At 39.6% G+C, this 11,111-nt stretch overlaps 1 protein-coding gene across 1 annotated transcript; it reads left to right on the top strand.

The window, feature by feature from the left end:
- The first annotated feature begins 6,931 nt into the window (after positions 1–6,931).
- Positions 6,932–10,693, top strand: sox18 (SRY-box transcription factor 18). The gene is made up of 2 exons (XM_084428386.1): positions 6,932–7,596; positions 8,839–10,693. Exons 1-2 carry the CDS (start codon positions 7,203–7,205, stop codon positions 9,774–9,776), a joined length of 1,332 nt encoding a protein of 443 aa, XP_084284512.1. The 5' UTR covers positions 6,932–7,202; the 3' UTR covers positions 9,777–10,693.
- Positions 10,694–11,111: the final 418 nt, after the last annotated feature.

The following is an 11,111-nucleotide window of genomic DNA, read 5'->3' on the forward strand; positions in this document are numbered from 1 at the left end:
ATAGTTGCCAGACTTGTTTTAATAGTAATAGTAATAATTGCTTTGAAATAATGATTGATAGGTTTAATGTTGAAGTGTCATGTGAGGCGAACAGCTGTCAAGTGTTTAAAGGTGTGGTTCACATTCTTAGTGTATATATAACAGTACTATGATACTAATTGCGAGTTTGTGGTTAACAAGATGTGGTTAACATAAAAACCCTCAAACCTCTGATTTCAAGACAAGGCGGAATGTGTGAAATAGCGGCATATCGCAACGACTTATACATAGAGTCAATTTAAATAGCCAAAAAATCTCTGTAAAAAAATGTTTTGACAGGAAACCTCAACAAACTCCAGTGAGAAATATTATTTGACATAACGGAATAGCATTATGTTACACCTACAAAAGTATTTTTTTTAAATATCATTGTGATATTTGTAGAATGTTCACAAAATATAGTATAAATACAAATTCACAAAAACTGGTAGGATCACAGTTTATTAAGATAACAGTCACATGGGCCTTATCAATCAAGTGATTTCATCAAATTGTAATTCCTGTTAGATGAATTAAACGAACTCTGGTGCGGTTCGAATGAAATATGAATGCAACACGGACAACAGACATGTTGTCACAAGATGGGACCCTAAAAATGACAGACTGCTCAAGCATAGCTGTTTTTTCCTGTCATGGGTGCGATGTGTCCCATCATAGTTCGGTACAGGCATCAGAACCGCGTCTCCTCGCTGCAGATCTTTGTTTGTGTGTGTGACGGAGGGATTTCTGCTGCTGTTTTGACTCCTTTACACATCTTAAAAGCTCTTCAGAGTTCCCAGCTGGTCAAAATATCATCATATGTGTAGGCTACGCACAAACATTTAGACCAGTACACAACATTGTTAGTTCCGTTTCTAAATATGTGTCATAAATGCCCACCAATCAGGTTGTGAACATGATTTAGGTTCAGTGTTAAAAGTGCCAATGTGAACGCTACGTGGACCATCACTCTTTTTTTTTTTTTTTTTTTTTTTTGGTCCAGACCAAACAAACCAAGCGAACCAAACTACAAGTGTGAACACAGCCTGAGACTCATTTAGCACAACACAGGTTTTAGTTTTCCTATTGTGTTTCCCTTTGGCGTTCTTTCGACCTGATAGTAGCTGTAGACTAAATTCCTCACCCTTATAACGGCTCTTATAGCTTGTCATTTAGCCCGGTTTGAACCCACAGTTCAGGGTTTCTAATCACACTCACACATGATATATGGTTTTGCCTCCCAAAGCCGTTTTCATCCTCTCTGTCTCTGTGACACAGCCACAGCGCTGAATACACTGCACTTCCGTCTGCCTGTTCCCGCACCGCAACTGCACTGTCAGCGAGTGGATATTCTTAGACACAAACCCGGGCGCTAATCAGCCTCGCTAGCCTAGCATTGTTTATCTGTGTGAGATGACTTTGATTCCTCATTCTGTTCCTTTAGAAAAAAAAGATTTATTTAAATAAATAGCTCTGACTTCCTTTGTCTCAAGCCAAGTCACTATCATAACATGACCGGTCAGAGGGCCAGAGGAAGGTAACGGGGAGATGGAGCGCGGCTGCAGGCTGCAGATAGAAGAGGTGTACCCTGGGAAAGTGACCTACGCTCCGCCACACCTCAAAACTCTGTATGACACTCATATATGATTATTAAACATAAGGGAAAGAGAGAGAGAGACTGACAAGGCTTAATTTAGTCACTTCCTAACCGAGGGCTCCAGCAGTTTTGTCCTCAGATTATTCAGATGGGATCATCAGACAGGAATGTGGAAGACAGACTGAGAGAGAGAGAAAAATGTGATGTGATGTCTGTGTGTAGCAACATCAAAAATAGTTCAACTTTGGAAATAAAATTGACATTCTTAAAGACCCCATTAAATCAAAATGTTGTGGCTTTTTAATTAGTGTTTCTTGAGGCCATCTGCACTTGAATATTCCCAAAAGCTGAAAAAAGTCACTTTTGTGGGTATACACATTTAGAAGTGAAGAGTTCAGATGCAAAAGCCTCTAAGTGCCATCTGAAATTTTCTTCTTGAATGATCATTTTTATCAAGCTCGTATAATTAAGTTCAGTAATTTCACTTAAATGACAATTAATAGGTCATTTTCATTGCCGTTTAAGTGAAGTTACTGAACTTAAATATACGAGCTTGATAAAAATGATCATTCAAGAAGAAAATTTCAGATGGATTCTTCCACAAAAACAGTGCAAAAATATTGATGACTCATACTGCACAACACAGATTTTTGACCAATCAGATGCTCTAAAGAATAAGAATGCCCCGCCCCTAAAGCCAGATAAAGATTTTTTGTAAAGATTTTGAAGTCTCTTATACTCACCAAGGCTGCATTTTATTTGATCAAAAATACAGTAATATTGTGAAATGTTATGATAATATATATATATATATATATATATATATTCTGTATTTCAATATATGTTAAAATGTAATTTATTCCTGTGGGGGCACATCTGAATGTTCAGCATCATTACTCCAGTCTTCAGTGTCACATGATCCTTCAGAAATTTGATGCTCAAGAAAAAAAGCGTATTAAAAAGAAGCCTTTTTATTTATTTTTTTATAGTAAACAGTCTAGATTTGCAAGATGTAAATATTACAAACTATAAACCAGTTTGCATCAATATTATAGTGCTAAATGTCAGCTAAATTAATAAATGTAAGTGGCTGGAGCATACGTTAATGAAAATCTGCATGTGTGTGGATGTGTTATTGTATGGATATCAATTGTTTCAGTGTGAGAATATTGTTCACATGGGGATTCCCAAACAGAGCTGCTTCCATCCAGCAGCACTAACTTCCCTTCATCAAGCGGTTGAAAATAGTGCATGAATATTTCATAAAACCTTTGCCACCACACACACACACACACACACACAAACCCTCATAAATACACTCATTTGGACCTACTTCAAGGTATTCATCATTAATCAAAGCACACACTCATTAACAGAGTCTTTGTTCATCAAAATGCCTGTATTTGTGTAATGTTGTGTGTGTGTGTGTGTGTGTGTGTGGTATTGTGTCTGTGTTTGTCCTCCCCCTGTACAGTAAATAGAGAAATAAAAGATGAGAGAGTGTTGTGAAGTTCTCCTCCTCTAGCCGCTCAGTCTGGAGTCTTGGCCAAATTTCCGCTGTGGTGTAGGTGTGGTGCCCGTCTCTCTCGTTCTTTCACATAGACACAGAGACAGCGGCAGACAGCGTTGATGTGGGAGTGCTGTCGCTCTCGGCGGGCAGGAGTCCAGCGTTCTGCCACGCCAAACCGGGCACCTCCAGAAGAGGACCCCAGGGGTCGGGCGAGTCAAAGGTCAGCTGTCCTTTCTTTTCCCCAGCATTCCCTCTCTTTCTCTCCCGCGGTATCTCTCGATCTTATCAGGTCCCGTCACGACGGCCCGCAGGAACATCCCTGACTTCCTGTTTCTGAAGGTGGTGGGGCGGCAGGAGGTGGAATGGTGGGACGGCCGCACACACATTTACTGTGAGAATGTCCAGGGGGGAATGGCGGAGCAGACAGCCAGGCGAAGACCACTGTCACGTAGCCAACTTTCACCATCTAAGAAAGGGAGAGACCTTCCCGTCCACACGGCCCACACAACATTTGCCGGTAAATCACTGACGCAGCAGAAGCATGTATGTGTCAGTGTGTATTTATTTGCATTTAAGTTATATCACAACCATGCCATGCCAGATCTAATGGGCAGTTTGTCTTTTAAAGCTGTTAAACCTTTTTTTTTTTTTTTACTTTGTGCAGGTTTTCCAGCTGTATTTTTGGTGTGTTAACATACCAAAGAAATATTACACAATAGGCAGTGTGATACAGTTGATTTTAACAAGACCAAATAGTTTTTTTAAGCACAACACTAAGAAATTCCCCTTAACCATGGTAAAATGACAAAAAAAACTAAAAAATTATCATAATAAACATGTTTTCTGGCAAGTAATTCGATTTTTTTTTTAAATCTCAAGAAAAAAAGGTTTGCAATAAAAATAAAACTACATCATGTTTCAGACTTTTCCATTTTTTCATAACTATTTAGCACATTTTCTTCGCAAACCTTTAATGCAACAGATGTTGTGCCAGATCATTTATTCTGTGTTGTGAAACAGATTTAAACAAATTATTATAATAATAATCATGGAGCTCCTAAAGGGACATGAGACTTCTCATATGAGATTTGAGAATGCTTTTGCGTTCTTTCACAAAATAATTGAAACAATTTTAATGTCTCTTTAGGGGCTTCGTAATTCTGTCCATTGCTTGTCAAAAAAATGGAGTAAAAAAAAAAATATCCATGCATGATTCATTCAGAGTAAGATCAATAACATGCATTTTAAAAATAGATTTATTTTGAATTTTCAATTCATGCCACTTTTAAAATTTCTTCAATGAAATGTGCCCAATGCTTGAATTTTCTAATTCTAAACTTCGATTTTCAAAAATATAATTCAAAATGATATGATCATTTTTAATCTGTTATATTCATTATAAACTTATAAACAAAAGCAGATACATTTGTTCCTCTATTCACTTCCCATTAACAATCTTTTTATATTATATCAAATACATTAGGCAGCTCAGACAAATCCAATTATTCTCAAAAATAATTCTCATAAATCTAATGCCAAAACTGTCCATTACTGTCAGGTAACCTAAAAAGTGTGTTTCATATTATAACATCTAAATTAATAAAATGTTTTTGTTCGATATATTATTTAAAATGACTTAAGTGGCCGTTCACACAGAACATGTTTTTGCATTACACTTTGAAGCTTTTCCATTGTTTTTCCATGTAAACATGCGCTAGACGGACGCGTTTGACCTTTTGCGCTAAAAACCTGCAGCTCAACTTAAAGAAAATCCTACTTTAGAAAAATATGTAGACCATTCCTTTGCTCCGCATCTCATGTTTTTAAACGCAGAATCATGTTCTCTGTGAATGGCCCCTTACTTCACCTGACTGCATTAATGCACACCGATGACAGTGATTTTAGGCTTAGCTCAAGTAGAAAAAACTTCTAAAGGTAACTGCACATTAGCAGCTGCACATTTCCCTTTTTATACCCATCACCCTCTGTGCATAATAGCTCTCTCATCTTCCCAAAGGCAAATGCCAGGGCCATTATATTTCAGAAAATGATGGCAAGTCCTCATAGATAAAACAATAAAAATCCTCATGTGGCCTTTTGTGGCCTGTTCCTGAGCTGCCTACTGTACAAATGGAGCTGAATCCACTTCACATACACATAAAACTCCATTTTCCTCTCAGTGCGATTCTGTGCGGCCTGAACTCTCATGCCTCACCTTGCATTTATTCATAGAGTCGAGAATATTGATGAAGTGCTCAATGGGGGGAGAAATTGGCTGAATGCAGCCGTCTAAGACTGGATGAATTGCATAGGTGTGGAGACAAGAAACCAAAGGACTAATTTGTGGTTTTCATATGGACGTTTGAGAACGTTTAAATGTGGTTACTTCACATTCTTATAAGATAAATCAAAAGCAACCTTTACATTTTTTACACATGCACTTGTGTAACATGTAGTTTTAAACACATGCACATCGTTTTTCACCATCGGTTTGTGTTTGGAGCTATGTGTAACGTTAAGAGTGAAGGTCTTTAACTTTCACATCCTCTTGAGTTAGATGAGGTTAAGTGATTGTGTTCAACTGTTGTTGACCGTGACCCTTCTCAAAGAAGAGAGGCAGGCCAACATCCCATCTCATTAAGAGGTCGGCTTTCCCGACCCAACCAACTTTCAGTGTTTCTTCTATTTTTATAATATCAGGAGTGATTGAGATTGTTCTTCACATCATTGGCAAACATAACTATTTTTATATTCTCTTTTTTTTTACTCGCATGAAGTTAATGAAGCTCATTGTGAACTGTGAAGTGTGAAGTTCATTGTAATCACAGCTTTTGAATGCCTGCATTTTTTCTCTAACTGCTGTGTAATAAAGGCCACAGTCACCCAGAGCACAGCAGTGATTTCAGCTCATTAGACTATAACGATAATGTTTAGATGAGCAATAAAAAAATACTTACATGTTTGCATACAAACCCAGACCGGGAATAACAGTTCCCTGTTCCTCAGTTCCTCAGTATATATTTTAATCATATATATATATATATATATACACATACATACACTGCTGTTACACTGCTCGTATAAATAAGCTACACTGTAAGAAAATGTTGTAGCTCATTATAAAATATATGCTTCTTAACTATCTGGTTTTACTTAAGTGATGCATATGTTATAATGTGACTAAATTAACTGGACTATATTGGGTTACACCAATGTAAGTTTTTAAGGGTCACATGTGGAAGAACAAATTTTTCTAGGGTAAAAACTATTTTTAAATAAATTATGGGTTGACCACAAATATTTAGCTGTGAAAACTGTCTATAAATCACTTTAAGTATAGTTATTTCATGCTACCAAGAAACCAGAGATCAGGCATTGCTCTTATATTCAGGGCAAAGGTTGAATGCATCCAAAATGGTTACTAATTCAACATTAGTATGTGTGCGTGTGTTTATGTGTTGGGATCACTTTGTGTTAACTGGCATATCTTTACATTCACGCTCATTGTTACAAGTTGTTAACACTCAAGTGCACAGCTTTCTTTGCGGTCCCAGCCTCCCCAGTACAAACAAGGTTTGTGTGTGTGTGCGCAAGTGTGTTATGATTTAGTGTATGTGCCCTATATGAGTGTGTGTACAGCAGGCCTAAAACAATGGCCCTCTCAGATTACATCTCTCTGTCTGTGGAGGCTGTAAAGGGGGGCAGGAGAACTCCCACCGGCTAACCCTCCCGCCTCTTCTGTCCGGGCCAACGCTCTGATTGGCTCAGGCCAAGTATATATTTACAGCATGGGTTCACCAAAACTCACTACAACTTTCAAACTCAGCACAAGAACTATATACCGTCTGGAGGGCAGGAGTAACAAAACACTAACATCTGTGGGGATTTTATACTTCTGAAACATCCAAAACAAAGCCTTTTCTAACTTTTCCTTTTTTTCTCGCTTGTTTTACGATTCGTTTCATTTGTGTTAGTGGTCAGTCTGTATTTAAAGTAACTTAAAGTAGCATAAAGGCGTCCTGGTGTTTCTTCCATCCAAAGACAACAGCTTGCTTTAACCGTGGTGGTCTTGCTGGAATGAATATATCTGAGTCTAGTTGCTGTCAAGAGGCCAGTTCTCAGCCCAGCCAGGTTGTGGAGCGCGGGACATGGGTTGCCTCCTCCAGCACTCCGGGCCCTGACCGGGGACATGGTTTTGACCGCAGCCGGACCACAGAGCTGGCGCCGGTGCCCGGCTCTGGAACGCGGACGGGGTCCCGGATCGGAGGGTCCGCAGCAGAGGCCAGGACGGGAAGCCCGGACTCAACCCGCCCTGGAGCTCTGACCTTGGGCTCCGGTGAGGGGAAATCAGGGGGGGAGTCGAGGATCAGGAGGCCGATGAATGCCTTCATGGTGTGGGCAAAAGATGAGCGCAAACGTCTGGCCGTCCAGAACCCGGACCTGCATAACGCCGTGCTCAGTAAGATGCTGGGTAAGACATTCGCTGTGCATCATGGGGGTTACGCTGGGGTCATACTAGTACTTCGGCAGGGTGCAATGTCACAGATGGAGCATATTTGAAAAGGGGTGTTTCAACCCCTTTCAAAAACATTAATTGTCTGAGTTGCCTAATTATTACAAATAACAAGTAATAAAATAAAATATTAAAATATATAAATTGATATCAAATAAATACTTTATTTTAAGGTGTCCTTGTTATGTTGTAATTATACATTGACGTACTGAGTAATATTAAATAATAACATGTATTTACTTTAGGGTTAGTTGCATGTAATTATGCCTAATTTACTGTTATTACTGCAGTAAGTACATGTAACATATGTAATACAGTGTTGCCTGTTAGGTTAACATGAGGTTAATTGATTAATCATTTTTGGTCTTGGTCTTAAAATACTTCAGATTGCAATGAGTCTAGTAAACATCTTTAGAAAAGGTCCATAAAATGAAGGTCATAGTGAAAATTTTGATCATTGTTGTATTTTTTGTTACAATTATACTCGTGTTGCACAAAATCACGTCCCAATTTGCATCCTGATACTTCTACAATCAAGCTGTTTTGTTGTTTAATCTAACTACAAGCTAAATGTTATAATCATGCAACGTACTTGCATTCAGTTTATTACTATAAAACTGAACTGAGTATGCAGCTCAGATTATAGATGAGAAAACAAGCCTTGGGCACACATGAAGAAGTCATTTAAAAAGTTTGGGAATCTTGCACAATATTTGTATTTGGCTGTGTCTCTGGGAGACATTTTGATGTCCTTATTTTTTGCAATATAACAGGGCTGCGGCAGACACACAAGCTGCCGATTGTCTGCAGCCATTGACCCATTAATAATTCAAATACTACAACCCAACCCTGTGTGCCCAGCACCAGTTACATGTAATGATTCGCTCATGTCACACACGCTTGTCAGCTTGTGTTACGTATGTCTATTTTCGCCAAAAACAACCGCTGCTGCAAATGTTATCATCGTGACAGTTCTTTTAAAAAGTTGTGCATGATTATATTTGTATGTTGATTCCGGAGAGCTTAATGAAATACTTTTTATTAATAACTGAATGAATCTGACTCAATAACCCGGGACTTGTTTGTTTCTGTATTTAATTAGAACAATTTAGATAATATTGTAGTGTTGAAAGTCATATTTATAAACCACTAAATCAAAAAGTAGCATGACTCCTGAAGCACTAACACTGATGTTTTTAGGTCAGTCCTGGAAGGCTCTGAGCACACTAGACAAGCGTCCGTTTGTGGAGGAAGCTGAACGGCTCCGCTTGCAACACCTCCAGGATCACCCCAACTACAAATACCGTCCTCGCCGCAAGAAGCAGCCCAAGAAGATGAAACGAGTGGAACCGGGTCTGCTCCTCCAAGGCCTGGCCCACGGAGGTCCGGGACACGGAGACGCCTACTCGCCGCACCGCCATGCCCATCATCTGCTGCCCCCTCTGGGACACTTCCGAGACCTCCACCACTCTGGAGCTCCAGAGCTGGAGAGTTTCGGCCTGCCGACGCCAGAGATGTCCCCTCTAGACGTGTTGGAGGAGGGAGGCGGAGATTCTGTGTTTTTCCCCCCTCACATGCAGGAAGATGTAGGTCTGACTTCATGGATAAACTACCACCAGCATCCAAACCATCAGACTGGCCACCACCCTCACCACAACTCCCATAACCTCCAGCATTCCCACCCACACCTCAACCAGAAGTCTCCGCTGGCCTGCCTCCCACTGCAGGAGAAATGCCTGGTGGTCGAGTCCACGAACCCTAACAGTCTCTACCCCAACATGAGCCTCCCAGAATCCTCCAAGGCTCCACACACTCCCACACCTACAGGCTATTACGGTCAGATATACGGGAGCAGTCAGCCCCAACCCGCCTTCACCTCTCATTTGGGCCAGCTGTCTCCTCCGCCCGAGACCTCGGCTGTGGCTCAGGTCGCTCCGCCCTCTCTGGACGCTGTGGACCAGCTGGGACCCTCGGCTGAATTCTGGGGCGAAGTGGACAGGATTGAGTTTGACCAATACCTGAGCGCGAGCAGGACTCGATTGAGCAGGAACGCCCCTTGCGAGGAGAGCAGTGCTTTGATATCAGCCCTGTCCGACGCCAGCAGCGCCGTCTACTACAGCGCATGCATTACGGGATAAAACTGCGAACTCCACGCAGACCTGAAGTCTGGTGCACATACGAGTCTCAGATCTTTTGAATTATTCGAGTTACCTTCTTCAGGGAATCATCTTGCCCCGTTTCACGAATCACTGGAGGTTACTGAACTCTATACATGTCAAGGATGGTTCTCACAATATAGACTTCACTAAATTGCATTTCACAGTATGACTAGTCATTTCTGGTCTTGATAACCTGTACTTTCTGAGACTGTGGTCGAATTTAACCGATAATTTTGCTGACTCCATCCAGCTACTGTATGCTTACGGTCTCAAATGAGGGTACTGGGACGTGGAAGTCAAGAATGTGAATATTTTTTGCTATATATACATATGTCTTTCTATTTGCTTTTTATATTATTTCTATTTTTATAGACATTTTATATAAGGTTGAATGAAAATACGTTTTGCACTGGGTATGTGAAAACCACTCAAGACTCTTTTATACTGCACTTAATATCTTTCAAATACATCTTTTCCATGACATCTGAAGTATTCGATCTATTGGCGACTAATTTATCGTGCATTCTTCCCTTTTTTGTGGCTGAATATGTTTGAATTGGGACATGTGGACATGAAATTTTGTAATCCTCTTAGCACTTGAGGAACATGCTGAGTTGGTAATAACTCTCCCCCTTTTGGTAATAATTATCTTCAAATAAAAAGAGTTTGCAATAAAAAATGTCTCAGAGCTATTAAATCAAAGCAATTAAATTGAAAACACACAATTGTATATAGTATTTAACTAACACACTTTCCCACACCACAGAGTGCATGTGCTTTTCTAGACAGTTTTTTTCTTCTTAAAACCGTTTTTAATTAAAGAAATTGTATTACACATCAAAATGTATCAATGCATTTTTTTTTTTTTTGCTAAATAAAGTTGTCACTAAATGTTGGTTGCTTGTCAAAATCATTACACATGCATTAGGTGCATATTTTCCTGATTTATGTAAAATGGTGATGTGGCTGCAATTGTTGTTGCCTTTTGAGAGAAACAGAGAGCGAGAGCATGAAGGGCCGCAATGTTTAAGTTGTAATCCAGTCTCGTCTCTCTGATTCCCTCCTCCAAGATTTTTGATCAGCCACAAAATGAGTTTGGCTCTTTAAGCTATTTTTTCCCCTAAAACCACGGACAAAAAGAAAACATTTTCGACTGAGGAGAATAAAACTGAAACTGTCTTCTCTTATGTCTTCATACAAAAAAAAAAAAGGCAGCTCTGAGATTAATGAAATGCTCCCTCATGTTGATTCATTCAATTCTTGAGAACAAAAAGATTGATATAAGAGTGTTTTTCAAGAGGGAAATTACTCTTT

The sequence above is a fragment of the Rutilus rutilus genome, assembly GCF_951802725.1.
Source record: "Rutilus rutilus genome assembly, chromosome: 13".
NCBI lineage: Eukaryota > Metazoa > Chordata > Actinopteri > Cypriniformes > Leuciscidae > Rutilus > Rutilus rutilus.